The sequence below is a fragment of the Equus przewalskii genome, chromosome 4 (genome assembly GCF_037783145.1).
Source record: "Equus przewalskii isolate Varuska chromosome 4, EquPr2, whole genome shotgun sequence".
NCBI lineage: Eukaryota > Metazoa > Chordata > Mammalia > Perissodactyla > Equidae > Equus > Equus przewalskii.
The window spans coordinates 53,725,801-53,744,281 of NC_091834.1; the positions used below are offsets into that span (position 1 = coordinate 53,725,801).

An 18,481-nucleotide genomic window follows, 5' to 3' on the forward strand; every position below is an offset into this window, starting at 1 on the left:
ATTTTTCCAGGCCACCATGAAGGATAGAGAACCTGAAGCTTGCATGCGGGGCAGATTCTAGAGAGCTCTGATGAAGTCCTGCTGTCCTACATGGCAGGATTCCAACCCCAGACTATTGAGTAATAAATGAAAAAGTTTTCAGAAGCCTGAGAACTTTGGCTACCTAGACAGTTTCAGACTGCAGGGTTTTAGCCTTGCTGAGGTGCACCTATGGCGCTTCTGGAGAAGGGAAGAGCGTCATAGCTCATTATGTGAACACATTTGCCAGTGCTGAAGAGCCAAAGAGTCTCTTAGTGGCCAAATTTTGGCATGAAGATAATGTGGTCAGGCACCAAGATGTAGCCATTTCCTGAGGCAGGGCCACCAGTGTGGACGGTCTCTTATGTAGGGAAGGAATGAATATGCCGTTTTAGTGTGTCATTTTCAATGTGTGTCATATCATAGCAGTATGTTTCCTTTAGTCATGTTCAAACCTATGGCATCTTTTAAAAATCATATGGAATTGTTTGTGAAGTAAGGTAGAAAGAATTGCCAGCAAATAGAGATCTGTATTTTTCAGTTTTTGCCATGGCTGAAGATAATCATCTCTCCTTCTCAATTTGCTGTCTTTTAATGTCTATTTTTATTCAAAACTATGAAAATTTAGCAGTAATTTATACATGAAAATTTACACTGTCCATATTTAACGATATAGACTTCTTTACTCCTTATACTGTATAGTGTGGTTGACCCCTAGCAGAGGTCATTTGGGGCCCCCTTTTTTTTTCAGGCAGGATCAGCTCCATGTCTCCTGGTTTGGCTAAACTCACTTCCTTACTTGTGGAGGTAATTTGTACAATAGCCTCGTTTGCTCGTGGGCCTGGTAGGTTTTCTCTTTGAGACTTTGGCTCCTGCCCATGTGGGTCAGTGAAGCAGCTATTACCACCCCCAAAGTGCACAGCCAGCTTCCCCCTGCTGGGGCTTTGTCCGGGCTCCGGCTCCTAGTTATATCTGCATAGCCTTGTGCTCCCGCAGAGATCGGAGACCAGCGGTGGGAGTAGAATTTGTTATCCCCGTCAGAGCACTGGCTGCCAACTCTTCTCCCTATAGGACCTACTGCCTTTAGGATATGCGCAGACAGGCAGAGCCAGGATCTGAACCCAGTTCTCCCAATTTTACCCTCTCTGTGCTAATGAGTAACATTTACTGAGAATTTGTTATATGTCAGATATTAATCTAACCACTTTATACATGAGAACTCATTTAATCCTCAGAGCAAACCTAGGACGTCTGTATTATTATCATCTCCATTGATGGAGAAGAAGCTTGAGGCACAGAGAAGTTAAGCAACTTGCCCAAGGTAACAGAGTTAAAAAATGATGGAGCTGTGATAAAGGTCCAGGCAGTCTGACTTTAGAGCTCCGTCTCTCTAAGCAATCCTCTGTTTTCCCCACAATAAGCTCTGGACACTAGGATTCCACTTCTGGCAACTGATGTGCAGGAAAATGAGTACCAGAGGGGTAGGCGTGGCCTGCGTGCCTTCAGCCCCAGTAACTGACACCTGCTTTCCATTGGTTCATGGTGCCCAGTGTCACCACCACACGGAGATGCCCTCTCAAGTTACCATCAGGCAACTGCACTTCAACTGAAAACCATCATTCCTCTTGGACCTGAAAACGTTTTGACCGTTGATATTTTATAAATCTAACAATAGTGTGAAGGCAGTTGAATATTTAATAAAACCCTGTGGTGAAGCCTTGTGAAAATCAAAGGGAGCCTTTTATAAGATAATCACCTTGCCTTAGGTTTTTCTGATGTTAGAAATGTGGAATCTAATTTGCTTAAAGCAATGTACAGCTGTAATTGGTCTGGTCGCACTGCTTCTCTGCAGGCTGCTAAATGTATTTATCATCACTGCTTCCTATTTGAGAACTTTCTGAGCAATTGTTTTTCCTTTAACATCATACGGTTTCTCCCCAGAGACTACTATGGGTGCTACTAAGTCATGTTTCATTTTATTGTAAGTATTATTTTAGTAATATATTAGAGATGTTACTGTATCAATTGACAACATTTTAGAAGCTTCGGATTCACACACATGTACCCAAACATGAGATACCATTTCAGAGCCACTTACACATTATCAGCTATCAGGTCAGAGTTACATTCAGGCCAGTGGAAAAGTAAGGACTTTGAAATAGCTCTTGTGGAATTTTCACCTTTTTATTTGTAGCTGATTTCTCATTGCTAAATCATTGATGCCAAGATTAATCAAGAAAAATCCCTGGCTGTTTCATAAATAAGGCCAACCCTATGAAAATAGTTTCAGTCTGCTAGGAAATGACAAACCATGCTTCCTTATAAATGCTCAGTAATAGCCTACTTACACTCTATTGTGTTTGACTTCTAAGTGCTATTAAGAGTTTCTTTTACATTCTTTTCATTAGGGTAAAAATGGCCATTAAAACAAGTCTTTAAAGGGCATTTAAAAATATTTGCAGTTTGAGAAATGGACTGAAGTCACCAAATGTGTCCCTGAAGTGTTGCACCAAGCTGTGTCGAGGGGGAAGCTTTTCAGTTGGTGAAATTCTGCTTTGCAAGCCTAGGGTTCAGTAAAAGCTTTTCTGTGTTCTTTTTCAGGTATGTGGCCAGTTGGATAGACAGAAGGCGGCATCAATCAGAAAAGGCCAATCTAACGATTCTTTTTGATAAATATGTTCCTGCATGCTTGGATAAGCTGAGAACAAGCTTTAAAACCATCACTTCAATTCCAGAGAACAGCCTGGTGCAGGTTTGTCTTCGGTTCCACCGTTTAACGTTCTAGTCCTGAGGCAGTGGCGTGGTTCGATCAAGACAACAGAAGCTTTTGTTTGATGAGAGCTGGAAAGGTTTCTGGAGCTGTCAGCTTGCTCTGACCCTCCTCTCCTAGCCCCCGTGTTCTCCAGTGCCTTTTGCAAACCTCGGTCACACATCTGTCACATTCCATTATCATTCAGGTTTGTGGTCTGTTTCTTTCACAAGATTGTGAACTAGAGGAGTGAAGCCACGTTTTATTCATTTTTATTATCTCCAGAGATTTACCTAGTTTCTAACACAGAGTAGGGCAAGTATGTGTTTACTGAATCATTGTGTTCCTCCTAAGTATATTTGAATAGACTAAAAAGAACAAAGTTGTAACAGACTTATTTATTTTTCTGTCTCCTAAGTAACTGGCCCAAAGTATGTGTTCTGAATACAATAAATCAGTCCAATTAAAGATGTTGGCCAGTGAATAAGAGAAAGCTTATGAACTCTACCACATTGGTGCCACCTCCCACTCTCTCCTGCCTTTCTTTTCTCCTCCTCCCCGAAATATGCCTAAAGGCAGGTCAGTCTAGGTGGAGAGTTCATAACATTTCAGGGATAAATTTTTTCTGATCCTCATTGTGAGACAGCTGGTAAGAGTGAAGGTTATATGTGATCTGTTGTTATGGAAGCAAATGAAAATAATTTTGCAGCATACAGAAATGAAGGTGGGGATCTTAATCTCAGCATAAAGAATAACTATCCCCAGCCCTTACAAATACAAAACTTCACAAAAGGTTTACAATTAGAAGCATTTTTTTTTCTATAGGAGCAAAATTGGTTTCTAAGTATTTTGTTACCGTTAAGTTACTATGTTACCAAATTTGTTTGAAGCTAAATTAGAAATAGTCACAAGCATAATAAGAAGAGAAAGTTCAGGTTTTTGGATAATTCACACACCAATTAAGTAAACGATAGTCTTCAACAGTAATTATCTGAGGTATAATTTATTTCTGAAAGCAGGTCTGAATTTATTCATAATGAATTAATTATGTGGTTAGCCTAATTAGACTTCCTCTGGTGTAATACTTGCAGAAAGCATGATCGTGTTCTTTCTCAAGTTGACTTGTGTATTTGTGTGATTCTCTGTGGTGTGAACTTTTTCATTCAAGGTAGTGTGAAAATAGGTCAGTAGGAATTAATGTGACTTTTGCTCTCACTTCCTTCTTTTGTAGTATTCAGAAATGGCATTTTTTTCCTTAGCTCCTTGTGAGCTGTTGTTTTATAGAGTAATCTCTTTTCTGTATTTACTTACAAGGATAAAATTTGAGACAAAAATGAGTATAAAAGAAAATAGCTTAAAGTCACTATTTAAGAAATTAATGTACTATGTTTTCCAATATCTGAGACTTTCTTGCTTTAAGTGTAGTAAGGTATATTAACTCTTTCAGAATATACATCCAAGTATAAGTTTATTGAAAGTCAGCCCTTGACACACACACACACACACACACACACACACATACACACACAAGTATGATTTAGTAATTGCTGACACAGAGCTCAAAATATTTTTCAAATACTTTGTTGGAGAGAAAATAGAAAAATCATGAGTGTTCAAATTGGTAGATAATGTCACATTGAGAACTTTCAGTCTTTTTCATTTTGGTTTTAACAGTTCCTTAATCCAACATGGCTTCTACCTAGAAATGGCAAAGCCACAGAGGTTTACATTATTTTTCTTGATAACAAATTTATTCTAAGAAGAATATAAGAAGATTATTTTAAGTTGGCACAATATAAGATAACGGAAATGAAGAGAGAAGACAGAAAAATATAACAGGTGCTCACTTATTTAAATTAAAAACATTTTCAAGGGCCAGCCCGTGGCCTAGTGGTTAAGTGCAGCACACTCCGCTTTGGCGACCTGGGTTCCGTTCCCAGGAATGGACCTGCACTGCTGTGTTAGCAGCCATGCTGTGCTGGCGGCCCACGTACTAAAAAATAGAGGAAGATTGGCATGGGTGTTAGCTCAGGGCGAGTCTTCCTCAGCAAAAAACAAAAAAAATTTCAGATTATCCCTGGGACCCATTTTCCATGTTGCCATGGATTTTCCCCATCTTTCATGGCTGGGAAGGCGAGGTACACACAGGATTCTGACTTGTTTTGCTGTAGCTTGCATTGCTGTGGATATGAGAGTGACAAAAAGCCATTGCTGCCTCCAAAAGCTGGGGGAAGGGTATCATGAGTTTTGAGGGCCTCTGACAATGCTAATTAATGACAACTATTTTGTCATGCTTTAGAGAACTAACTCAAAAACACGTTCATTGCTGGTTATTATTTCAAATGGGAAAGGCCTTTGCAGCAGGCCTGTTCCCCTCGTTGTGATCTGACTGCCCTGAACACAGGGCATGTTTTGGACCAACAGAGCACATTACTGTTTCACCTGGAGGGTATGAAGAACAAGTTCCTGAACAGCATTTCTTCCAAGGTTAAATTTAGTCTGGTGTCCAAAAGAATGCCACAGGCTAAGGCTACCAGTCTGACTTTCTGAATTTATGACAACAGGTGGGAAAGATGACTGCCAATGAGAGATCCTGAGGTACCATGCGGAAAGTGGGTTATCTAAATGTCCAACAAGAGGGAAACAGTAAATAAACACCTTTCTAGCCAGTGGAATCTTACTCATTTATTCATGATGATATTGTCGGGCCACACTTATTGGTGAGAAAGATGTCTAGTTTGTTTTTAAGTGAGAAAGTGAGCTATAGAATGCTATGTGTAATATGACTCCCTATTTATAAAAAAGAGCATAGATATGTCTCTATTATTTTTTCTTTTTGCTTGTATGTATTTCTGTTTTTTATAGTGATTATTAATTGGTTAATTTAAGATATTCGTTTTTTAAATAGTTTATTACCTGGCAGATCAGTTTGGTTAAAAGTGGCAAAGGTTTTTCCATCACTGACTTAAAAACCCAGGGCAGTAATTTTTCTCTCTCCCAACGTAGCAAATCACAGACTTGGGAAAAATTACGTAATCTCTTAAAGTGGATTTGTTAATAAGTCCTGTGAACTTCCTCCATTATTAAAAAAATGTTACCCTAAATGAATGGCTCCTTCTTTTTATTTAGACTACTTGTGCTCTTTTGGAATGTTTGTTGACTCCTGAAAATGTACCTTCTGACAGCCCCAAAGAAGTTTATGAAGTCTATTTTGTCTTTGCTTGTATCTGGGCATTCGGAGGCACTCTGCTACAAGATCAGGTATGTTTTGAAATAGTGTATAGAAACAGTTTTATTTTAGGGAGGAATATTACAATTCATGTTATCATAAACATACCCCACTTGCCCTATTCTTGCTGAAGCCTGTACACTGTTTAGGCGAACTCATCCAGCTGGTAGTTCTAACCGTGGCTGAGAATGCCAGATCCGTAGGCTTCCAGCAGATCCAGCCTTCCAGAACCTCTCTTCTGAGCTCAAGGTTGTGTGTTCGCACCTGCCTCTGGAGCAGTGCCAGCCGCGTGCTGGACCACAGGCACGTAACTCTCAATGTGCCTGAGACAGAGCTCCTCGTCTGCCCTAACCCCCAAATTTGCTCTTCCTTTTCATTCTTTTCCTCAGTGATACTCACATTCCTCCCAGTGGCTCTCGTTAAAAACCTGGGAGGCACGGTTCTTCCTTATTTCCACATTCACTGGTCGTCAGATGCTTTCACGTACAAAATAGCTGTCAAGTCTGTCCCCTCTTCTCCATCTCTACAGCCTTAATTCAGGAATGTGTCATCTTAGGTCGTCCTGGGCTATCACCGTGCCTTATCTTGGGCTGCCATAACAAAATACCATACACTGAGTGGCTTATATAACAGAAATTGATTTTTTTCTCTCAGTTCCAGAGAATAGAAGTCCGAGGTCAGAGTGCCAGCGTGGTCGAGTTCTGGCAAGGACCCTCTTCCCGGCTTGCGGACAGCTCCCTTTTTGCTGTGTCCTCATATAGCAGAGAAAGAAAGATGAAAAGCTTTCTGGTGTCTCTTCTTTATAAAGGCACCAATCCCATCACGAGGGCCCAATCCTCATGACCTCACCTTAACCGAATTACCTGCCAAAGGCCCCACCTCCAAATGCGATCATATTGGGGATTAAGGCTTCAACATGTGAATTTAGGGGGGACATAGTCAGTCCATAACACATAATAACCTTCAAATTGGTTTCCCTGTCTCTGATTAGTCTCACACATGATTCCCGGGGTAATCGTTCATGAACCACAGTCAACCCCAGGCCAGTTTCTTTCCATTGGTCCGTCCTTCAGCCTAGAGTGAGGCTATCGTGTCTGCACAGCATTCCTAGTGTAGCCCATTCGTGGCTTCTGATTTCTTTGGGGCAAACACTTGAGAAAAGAACTTGCATAAGTGTGCCCAGACACACATACACTCACACACACACGCACGCACAATCTATTTAACTTGCCAAAGTGCAAAGTGCGAGCTTTTCAACTTTAGAAATTTGCACATCTAATCACCTTGGACCTCTATATATGGAGTTTCTCATGTAATCTTTACACTAATTCTTCAGGGTGTCCTCATTGTGCAGGTAAAGTAAAGCACGGAGAGGCAAAGTAACTTGACCAAGGTTACACTGATAGGAAATGACAACGTCAGGATTCCACTCTGTACATCTCCCGAGGCTGCGCCTTCCATGGTAACTCAGGGTCTCTCGTGGTCGTAGTGCTTCCAGGGACACCCCTAGGTCTTTGCATTAAAGATAGATGGCACACATCTTCTGGGCTTCCCTGAATGTTTCTAGATATAAATAGGGAATTTAAATCGGAAGGCATCACAGCCAAGAGTGACCCATATTTCTGCTCGTCTGTTTGCTATAGATCCTAAAATACATGGTTGTTATAAGCTATGAGCCAGTTCTTCTACTTGTCACCAGCTTACCATAAATAATATCTCTAAGTAAGTCTGGCATTCACTTGGCTTCCCAGATCTTATCTTGATCCTTCTCAGAAGCCACACTTCCTTCTGTAATCTCTGAGTGCTTCCTAAAGAATAACAGCCTGTGTTGCTTTGAGTGAGAGTCAAGAATGGGTGTCGAGTGACTTCATGTGGTTTTTCTCAAAGGCAAAATTTACGACATGTGTGGATTCCTCCTTCATGGAGGCCACACGCAAAATCTCCCCCTCTCTCCAACCTCTCTTGGTTTGATTTTTTTCTCAGTGTTCTCTGCAGAATTTTTCCTTTTCTGGGACCGTAAAGCCATGTAGAATTGCATCAGTAGGATGTTGACAGCTGAGATCTTTCTGCTCCTGCTCATAAGGCCTCACCTTCCTCCCAGATGATCCTCTTTTCATCTTTCCAATTTCCGAACGTGGAAGCCTTCAAACCAGTTATTCAAGCCAGAAGCTGCGCATCACAGTAGTCACCTTCCTCTCCCAGACACTCTCGCCCTAATTAACAGTCAGCATTAGCAACATGATCTTTAAATTTTCGAAAGGGCTCTAACTACGGAGAATTCAAAAGAGAGGCTGTGAAGCCTGAAACATGAATGAAGCAGACACAAGAAATATTCTTAGAATCCCATTTATTAGTTCAACAAATTTGAGTGCCTACTATATGTCAGAGAGCATGCTTAGGGCTTTTAATAGGCTATCTCATGGAACCTTCAAAAAAATAAAACCTATATGTATAGGTACAACTCTCCTCCTTTTTCACTTATAAAAAAGGAACTGAAACTTAAATAAGTTAGCCTCCTTGAGGACACACAGCTAACCAATGTCTGAGCCAGGTTCATACTGCAATAGACTAACTCAAGACCTGTGTTCTTAACCCAGGCCGTTGCAACAACTTCCAGAGTAGGTCTCACACCAGCTCTCCCTGAGCTCCCATAGCTGCCGTTATCATTTCTCACTTGGCTTCTGAGGTAACCTCCTCGCTAGTCTTTCTGCTTCTGTACTGGCCCCATGATCCATTATCTACTCAGCAGCCAGAGTGATTTTTTTAAAATGTAAATTGAATTGTATGACATACTCCAGAATTTAAAACACTTGAATGGATTCCTATTGCCTTTAAGATGAAATTAAAAATTTTAATGCTGTTTTCAAGGCCTCTGGATCTTGCCTTGTCTATCCCTCCCTAATTCTTCCTCCGCCATTCTTAAACACAAGTTCTTTCATACCACAAGATCTTTGCACATGCTGACCTCGTCCTGCTTCCTGGAATGGTCCTCGCCCTAATCTGTGTCTGTTCTCAAAGATGGCTTCCCTGACCATCCAGGTAAAATAAATTCACCCTGTTACTCTCACTTATAGGAAACTTGACTTTCAAGGCACCTCTTTATTTCTACATTTATTGGCTTCCACCATGTGGAAACTCTGCTTCCACCAATACTTCCTCATCTCCCCTCTATCTTCCCTCACAAACTCTGATGGCAGAAACCATTTTTGCTTTCTTCCCCATTATAAAACCACTGCATTTTAGTTGGGTGAATTAATGAGTCAAAGGTTTGTCACTGAAATCATTTTGCTGATGTAATGGTTAAGTGAAGCCAATTTCGATGTAAAGTAGAAGTCGTATGTATTCTGCCTACAGAGAATGGTGTCAGATAAGTACTACTTTCTGAACTAAGTTGATTTAAGACCAACTTTTGTAGGGTGATAAAATATCTCATGCCACCAGTCTGAAAAAACTTAAATGAGCCTACACACATTAACTCATGAATGGTGGTATGTAGGAGTATGAACTCAGCTTGTTTGGAAGATGGTGGGGTAAGCTCTCTCTGCTATGACTGATCACCCCTCTGGCCCTGATCACACTCTCCTATCCTCCAGCCATCCTATATGTATCATGAGTATATGTGCGATCAGCCCAGTACAAAAAGTGGGCCATAGTCCAAGCACTTGAGGACACCAAAGTAAAAGCATGTTTAAGGATTTCTCTGGAGAAAAATGGGAGTTGAGTTCTTAGATAAGTATGAAATTGCTGATTGCAGTGGACATACGCAGTATTTTTAGAGTTCACCAAAGCTCTGTATGCCAGGTCATCCTGTGGATGGAGGACTCACTATGCCAGGTTACCCTGTGGATGTAGAAGTCAGTAGGCCAGATCATCCTCTGGATATACAAGTCAGTAGGCTAGTCCATCCTGTGGATGTAGGAGTCACTAGGCCAGTGCATCCTGTGGGTGTAGGAGTCACTAGGCCAGTCCATCCTGTGCATATGAGAGTCACTAGGCCAGTCCATCCTGTGCATCTGAGAGTCACTAGGCCAGTCCATCCTGTGGATGTAGGAGTCACTAGGCCAGGTCATCCTATGGATTAGAAGGGTTTATAGAAGGGTTTGTTAGTTGCTAGTATACAGTTGCCATTTTCCATCCTCTATTTTCTAAACCCTAATCTAACAGCATCTATCATCATATAAAAACAAGCTCCTTCTAGTAGGAGAGCCTGTTCCCAACCAATATAATCCTCTCTGGAGGATAGGAGTTTGTCTCTATGGAGTTTTCAACTAGACCACTCATTGGTGCCCTAATAGAAAACCAAGTCCATGCCTTTCCTCATCCCCCTATCTATCATGGCTGGAGTTCCCAGATTTAGAATGTCAAAGATCAACAAAGTTTTAATAATGACTTAAGGAATAAAATAGGGTTACCAACTGTTTACTTTTCTAAATAAGAAAATTTATTTTAAAAATGACCATTTATTATCACCATAATTATATAAAGGAGAGGATATTTTAACACCAAAAGGTCCAGGAAGGACCTTTTACTCAAATAAAGGACAGTATTTAAATCAAATAGTGTTACCAATTTTTAAAGTATTCCTTTGTTCATATTTTTCTCATTTTACTATAAATTGCTGCAAATATTGGTAGACGTCAATAGCAGTGTTTGATAAACCAGTGTCTTATGGTGCCCAGCATAGTAATTTGCGTGATAGCTCCTTGTTAAATTGAATAACACAGGTTTAATCTAAGGTTTACCTAACCTTGCATTGCTTTTAAAGTTAATAATTATTCCAGAAAATGTGTACCTGATGGATAGATGGCAATTATAGCTTTCTGCTTCTCTGATATTATCACTCATTATAACTTACTTCTAGTTATTTATTTTCCTTGGGTCAGTGACTCAATCCCATTTGTAATTCTGACTCTACACTGCACACTCTGTGTGTGCAGCAGGATTTGGAGGGGCTTTGTTTGTGTTTAAAATTACCTTTGAGTCTGCAATAAGAATTTCTCTTGTTCTCCTTAGCCTTCTGGTTATCAAGCTGACTTTAGCCGGTGGTGGCATAAAGAGATGAAAGCGGTAAAGTTTCCGTCCCAGGGAACAATCTTTGATTATTATCTGGACCACAAAACTAAGAAATTTTTGCCTTGGGCTGATAAAATCCCCAAATTTACTATGGACCCAGATGTACCTCTGCAGGTAGGTGTGTGGAACATAGGAATTTTCAAGCCCCCCTGTGCTGGGTGGTTGGTAGGTTTGTTTTTGGGCAGTCTTTCCTTTCCTGCCTCCTGGATGAATTGTTGTCAATATGGTCACCATGTCACATGTTTCCTGGGAGAGAAGAATCTCAGTTATAGGAACGATTAGTGAAATGGTAATTATATGTCTACAACCTCCTTTTTTTTCCATTCCAACTTAGTTTTGTGATCGCTTTTTAAATATTTTCCTAGAAACTTTCTTTTATTAAAAATTAGAGGCATATTTCTGTTAGTTCAGTGACGCTTATTGCTGACAAATTTCTTAGGCAGCGCTTTGCACATGTAAGTTCTTTCCTTCAACCCCTCCAACCCATAAAATGAATGTTTAATCTCCTCAACTCGTGTGTTTCAAATTCACATGGCAGCTGGAAGATATATAGGAATCTCTCTCTCTCTCTTTCTTTCTTTTTTTTTTTTTCACTATTTCTCTTCCTGGATTGTTCGACATTTCTTTTATGTCAGGTTATTTTGTAGTCATCTTATTCTGCCTCAATCTTTTTTCCTTTTCATTGTATTTCTTTCTGAAAATCATGTCATTCTGATTCGTTTTGGAGCTTATTGACTCAAGTAGCGCTATATGAATAGAATATAGGCGATTTCCACAGCATTAATTAGGCAGTTCGTGTCAACTAAGAGAAAACCTGATGTACTGGTTTCCTGGAGCTGCTGTAATAAAGGACCGCAAACTAGGTGACTTAAACGACAGGAATGTGTTGTCTCATGGTTCTGGGAGCTGGAAGTTCAACATCAAGGTGTCAGGATTGGCTCCTCCTGAGGGTGGTGAGGGAGAATCTGTTCCATGCCTCTCTCGTAGCTTCCGGTGGTTTGCGGGCAATCTTGGGGTTCCCTGGTTTGTGGCAGCATAACTCCACTCCTCACACGGCGTGTCCCCTGTGTGTGCCTGTATTCAAGTTTCCCTTTTGTAAGCACGCCAGTCATTGATCAGGGGCCTACTCTGCATTAGTGTGCTAGGGCTGCCATAACAAAACGGCACAGACTGCGTGGCTTAAACATCGGAAATTTATTTCCTCCCAGTTCTGGAGGCTAGAAGTCCAAGACAGCTGTCAGCAGGTTTGGTTTCTCCTGAGACCTGCCGCCTCTTGCTGTGTCCTCACATGGTCTTTTCTCTGTGTGTGTGCATCCCCGGACGCTGTCTCCAAGTGTGTCCAGATTTCCTCCTCTTTTAAGGACACTAGTCACATTGGATTAGGGCCCACCCTAATGGCCTCATTTCAACTTCGTCAACTCTTTAAAGATCAAATACAGTCACATTCTGAATGCTGAGGGTTAGGGCTTCACTCTGTGAACTTTGGGAAGACACAGTTCAAGCCATAACACCTAACCCTGAGGAAGCTTCTTTCACAAACAAGAAATTCAGAGGTCGGATGGCCCTAAGACTGGTTAATTCTGTGACGTGGTGATATCAAGGATTCAGATCTTCCTGTCTCTCTTCTCCGCTCTTCTTAACACTGGCTTCATTTTAAGATGGATATCCCCCCTGTTCTCAACATGGCTCCAGTGGCCCCAGGAGTTACCCTCAGAGGAAAAGGAGACCTTCTCATATGTTTATTAAGAGTAAGGAAACCTTTCTCAGAAGCCCCAGAGCAGGCGGCCTCCTGCCTCTAATTGTCCAGGGGTCACGTTCCACCTCTCACGCAGTCCCAGACCGGGGTCATGGGTTGCCGTGATTGGCTTTGACACATCATCCCCATACTGTAGGAGCCGGGTTGAGCTTCTCCTGAGACACATGGCTGTGTGGAAGAGGCATGAAGACTTGAAGGAGGAAGAAGTGGAGAAATGGGTGTTGGGAGGCAACCAACAATGTCTGCTCCATCTGCTTTAGATATTTTGAAATCTCTGTTTTTGCTCAACTCACGTAGGCTTCACCTACCTAACAATATTACCTAGCTGGTTGAAAGCTGAGAATTCGTAATTAACCAAAGACTGAAAACTGGTATCACAAGGTTGATTGACTAGGTCAATGATATCTTTTATTCAACAGGGAACCTATTGGGACTTTGTAGTCTTACTTTACACACAGCTGTACCAAATGGGGTTATTTCATAGCCTCTGAACATGTTGGAAGAGAACCATTCTGAGTCAGGAATAATAGCCAATAGTAATATTACATTACTCTATGTCAGGTTCTTTCCAAGTGTTTTACAAAGATTAACTAATTTAATCTTTACAGCAACTTTCTGAGGCATGGACTGTTACTACCCTTTTGACATAGGGAAAAATAGAGGTACCAAGAGATTAAGTAACGTATCCACAGTCCGTGTTCTGAAGCGTGTTCTGTGTGGTGAGTGAGACAGGGCTCAGGCCCTGGACAGACTTGCGTTTGAATCCAAGTACTGCCACTTACTAGTTTGCTGTGACCTTGTCCATGTTATTAACATTCCCTAAGCTTTAATTTCATCACCTCTGAAATGAAAATAATAACACAACTCTCCTCATAGATTTGTTATGCGTGCCATGCGACATAATGCATGTAAAGTGCTTAGCATAGTACCTGTCGCATACTCGGCTCTCAGGAAGTGTTAATTATTGGTATAAGTGTGTAGAGAAAAGAGCTAATAGCCAAATTAAAAAGCAAATGATGACAACTAGCAGCAAGAAAGGAGAAAAATATAAAATACAACTCTAACTAAAAAAAAGGTCATCCAGGACTGTCTACTGTAGTGCAGAACTGTCTATGCCTTTCGATGGGCCCTGAGAGATCATTGAATTGAAATAGAGTTTAGAGTAGACTTTCATCATCGTCAACATGATCCTGAATGATCTATAAAATACTCATTTGTGTTCACTGTGTGCTAACCACGTAAGGAAGAACTCTATCCATTATAGAATTTATGTATTTTTCTTATGAACAATATGAATCCTGCAAGTCGTTTTGTATACCCTTTTTAATTTGACCACCAAGAAATGCAAGGAATTGTCAACTCTCTCTTAATTACTGTGCCGGATTCTCTTTCCTGCATGTCCACATCTGCTACCCCTTTTCCTGGTCTTCTGCGTTAGTTTCTGTTCCCCGTGTCTGATTTTTATTTGTTTGTATTCTTTATTTTATTGTATTCCTATAAGCCACCTCGAATTCTTTGTGAAGCAATGTAGTATATAAATAAATAGCCAATTTTCAAAACAGAAACACTGTTATAAAAATTTTTAATAGAATATGCACAATAAGTTTCAAATGTGCTTTGATTTGTGAATGTTCCACTGTTTCTCCCACTCTGGTCTCTCCCCACGCTGCACCCCTTTGGTGTGAATTGTGTCTAATCATTTGACACTTAATCTTACTCAGCCAAGGCATTGCTACGAACTGTCATTTATGTGTGGCTTGGTTTTTCAAATGTTTTGTCAGCTCCTAAAGAGTGGTGGATGGTTTCTTGAACCTAGTACGAACATACTGCAATGTAATACAAACGTAATACAGTAAGGATTCCCTTGTATGCCTAACACAAGGTTGGGCAGAGTGTAGATATTCTGTGACTGGGAGCCTTGGGTGCTAGTATTTAATTTAGAAAAGATAAATCAGTTGCTAACGTTATTGCAACTTTGATGGCACTATGCAATTGCTCTCCTCAAGCTGTGATGTCTGAACTCTGGCAATTCAAGATTGAAAATTAGGTGGGATCTCCCCTACTGGGTGTTAACTTGAATTAAGAATTCTTGGAGTCTCGATTCCAAAGTGACTGTGTTGGTTCAGATATAAAATTTTGGAATGCATCTCTCTCTGACCTTTCTCTTATTCCATTTTTCCCCCAGAGAGTTCTGGTTCACACATCAGAGACAACTCGTCTTAGATACTTCGTAGAATTGTTGCTTGAGAAAGGACAACCGCTAATGCTAGTAGGAAATGCTGGAGTGGGAAAAACAGTCTTTGTAGGTGACATCCTGGCAAGCCTCTCTGAGGATTACGTGGTGTCCCGTATACCTTTCAACTACTACACAACGTCTGCGGCTCTGCAAAGTAGGTGTTCCTCCTGTTCGTATTCCAGAAACAAGAGATTAGAGGGGCCGGCCCCGTGGCCCAGTGGTTAAGTTCGCGCGCTCCGCTTCGGCGGCCCAGGGTTTTGCTGGTTCGGATCCTGGCCACAGACATGGCCCCACTCATCAGGCCACGCTGAGGCAGCATCCCACATGCCACAACTAAAAGGATCCACAACTAAAATGTACAACTATATACTGGGGGGATTTGGGGAGAAGAAGCAGGGGAAAAAAGATTGGCAACAGTTGTTAGTTCAGGTGCCAATCTTTAAAAAAAAAAAAAAAAGAGATTAGAGACTGTTAAGGCCAGGACGTGCAGCTCAAAGAGATGATTGCTTTCTCTAAGCTTAGACATTTTGTGTAGGTCTCAGATGAATTTTTACTTACCATCATTCTAGATAAATACGCTTTGTTTAAATAGGGTGATTTGGGCTTTTTATATCATTCATGGCTTTATTTGTGTTATTGCTCTTTAGAACAGCAAGAATTTACATCAACAGTGTCCCTTGCTTTGCCTCCAAACCATTTGGTTACCTTTAATCAATCTCATGGAGCCCTAGCCGTATAAGGATATACCCAAGCAAGAGTGCTCTGGTTACTTTTTCAAGTAAGGGATTGACTTAGGAGAAATTCATTCAAACTGTATCAATGAAATGACAGGTCATGAGCTGTTAATTAAATCTTAGAAGAACTATTAAGAATAATTTTAAACTGTTGAATAAATGTAGCAGTGTAATCAAAAGAACCACACGTGTCTTGGGCATTCTGACTTAAGAAGGGCGTATGATGCAGACATGAGAAGTAGAGGAACAATAGTATAAAGAGCTGGTGTTGGTAGGTCTGTCGCTCTGTCCAGCAGAGGAACAGAGTTATAGTGCATGGGGGCAGTGAAACTCCCTATTGACTAGTAGTTTATTAAACCTGTTGAGTTGCCCTGAATGTGGTTTCTGTATTGTGTGTGTGTTGTTGCTATTTTCTTAGCTATATCAATGGAGATTAATAATAAGCCATCTTATTCATTGACATCATTAACTCAGCCAAGAGTGGCTTTTCTGTAATCTCTTTCCTAATTGTTTGTCTTCCTCATCTCTGTGAATGGAACAGTTAAAAAGCCAACTCAAAAGTATTTCATTTCTTTAGCAAATATATGTTATTTATCTACTTTTCCCAGACTCTGTGTACAGTACGTGTTTTTCATTCACAAACACAGAAGAGGGATCACTTTATTACTTGTAAATTGAAGATTAGGGTTACAATTCAATAGTTAGAACTAAGTGTTTGCCTGTGATATGAGTTCATCTTGCTAATTCCTGGAAGGGATACAGGCTTGAATAAGACTCAGAGATTGACTACTAGCATGAGGAATAGAAAGAGACAGTGTACTCTGAAGAACATTAGGATTTCAAACCTTTGAGACAGGCGGGGTTTTCGAGCAAAGAGGGGGTTTAGGATAGAAGGATCAGCTTAAGCAGAGACTATGAAAGGGAGAAAATTGTAGGACACATTCAATGAGTTGAATGTCTAAGCTGAGTGAAGTGTAGTGATCAGGGAAAAGGCTGGAGTGGTGCATTGAAGTTATATTGTAGATGGAGTGCTCAGCTGTCCAATTGGCCAAAGACTGAGGGGATTTAGGGGACATGGGACTTATAGCACCAGAACTGGGATAGTCCCCTGCAACTTGGGATGGTTGGTCACTGTAACTGTAGAGGGACCCATGATGCAAGTTGAAGAGAACATAGTTCATTTTTAGTAAATGGTGAGCCATTGATGGGGAGCAAGGAACTGACAAGATGCAAGTTATACTTTGGGAGGAGAAATCTGAGGGGAGACCAGTCCCCCTGAGTAATGTACTAGCTGAATGTAGCATTGCCCTGGACTAGCGCTGTAGAGGGAGAAGCAAAAAGGAAGAGACATGAGGTACTATTTACAGGCTGTAGTTGGATAGAATGGGGACCAGGAAAAAAAAAGAGTATGTTCAGGCTTTGCATTTGGCTGATTGGGAGAATGTTAATACCATAAACAGGAGCACAGAAGGTAAAAAGGAAGAGGTTGGTTGTGAGGGGAAAGAGGCCTGTTAAATTGAGTTTGGGAACAGGCATATTTGGAGTTGACTGAATATCCAGGTGCCAATGGCTAATAGGAACTGATGTTTAGCAAGCATTTGGGAATGTACATCTGCTGCTTGGAAGAGGAGTTTGTTAAACTATTCATTATATACTTCTTTGTTCATTTAACAAATTACTTATTTGTTGTGGTTGTCATCAGGAATATAGCAATGAATATGATATAGTTTCTTGTCCTCAAGCTATTTATAATCCATTTGGAGAGTTGACAAGTGATTAGACACTACATCTCAGACACGTGCTGTTCAGGATTTTCTACACTCATGGTTTTCTCTTAAACGTATTGACACAAAGTCAGATAGGCACGTGGAGAAATGTAACTTGATGTATATGCAGGATAACATCTACATGCAGTATTCTCTTGTGCTTCTGCACTCCACTGGCCCAAGATGGGGGATGTGGGAGACTCTTGAGTGGTCCCCAGACACTACTGCAAGGATAATAGAGAAGGACGGAGAGACAGGCTCTGGCTGGACTGGCAGTGGTTCATGTATTACAGTGGGTCCAGGGGAGGAAAGCACACAGATCAGCGATGGTGCTGTCTCAGATGGGATGGCCAGTGTGATATCGCGATGCAGACGTTGACTCTCCAGGAAAGGAGAGGTGAAGTGAGCTCTGACAAAGGATGGAGGTTAGCAGGAGAGCGTGACACAGAAGGAGCTGACCAGAGCTACGTCTCTGGTATTAACCTGCAGAGAGGTGATACTTGAAGCCATAGAGTAAATGAAATGGACAGAAGATGAGGAAAAATAAGAAAAAGGACTAAGGACGAAGGTTACACTTTATCTTGTTAGTGGACAGAATTATGTATTTGTTTCAGGAATTCTTGAGAAGCCTCTAGAGAAAAAAGCTGGCCGTAACTATGGTCCAGGAGGAAACAAAAAATTGGTATATTTTATCGACGACATGAATATGCCTAAAGTAGACCCCTATGGCACTGTTCAGCCCCACACTCTGATTCGACAGCATATTGATTATGGACACTGGTAAGCGATTCTCTGTGTTTTATTCTCGACTGAACTCTAATTATTGATATTATGGATAAACACTTAAAAATGGAGCTACCCCAATTTCTTCCTCTTCTGAGGAGCACTTTCTGTGATAACTTTTGGACTTCTCTTTGTGT

At 41.0% G+C, this 18,481-nt stretch overlaps 1 protein-coding gene across 3 annotated transcripts in view; it reads left to right on the plus strand.

The window, feature by feature from the left end:
• The window catches only part of DNAH11 (dynein axonemal heavy chain 11), a 295,301-nt gene that overhangs the window by 139,947 nt on the left and 136,873 nt on the right, over positions 1 to 18,481 (plus strand). For all 3 annotated transcript variants that reach the window (XM_070615891.1, XM_070615892.1, XM_070615893.1), the window contains exons 43-47: positions 2,620 to 2,770; positions 5,897 to 6,028; positions 11,010 to 11,183; positions 15,011 to 15,215; positions 18,176 to 18,341. In XM_070615891.1, coding sequence (XP_070471992.1) covers positions 2,620 to 2,770; positions 5,897 to 6,028; positions 11,010 to 11,183; positions 15,011 to 15,215; positions 18,176 to 18,341 — 828 coding nt within the window. The remainder of the gene's footprint in view (positions 1 to 2,619; positions 2,771 to 5,896; positions 6,029 to 11,009; positions 11,184 to 15,010; positions 15,216 to 18,175; positions 18,342 to 18,481) is intronic.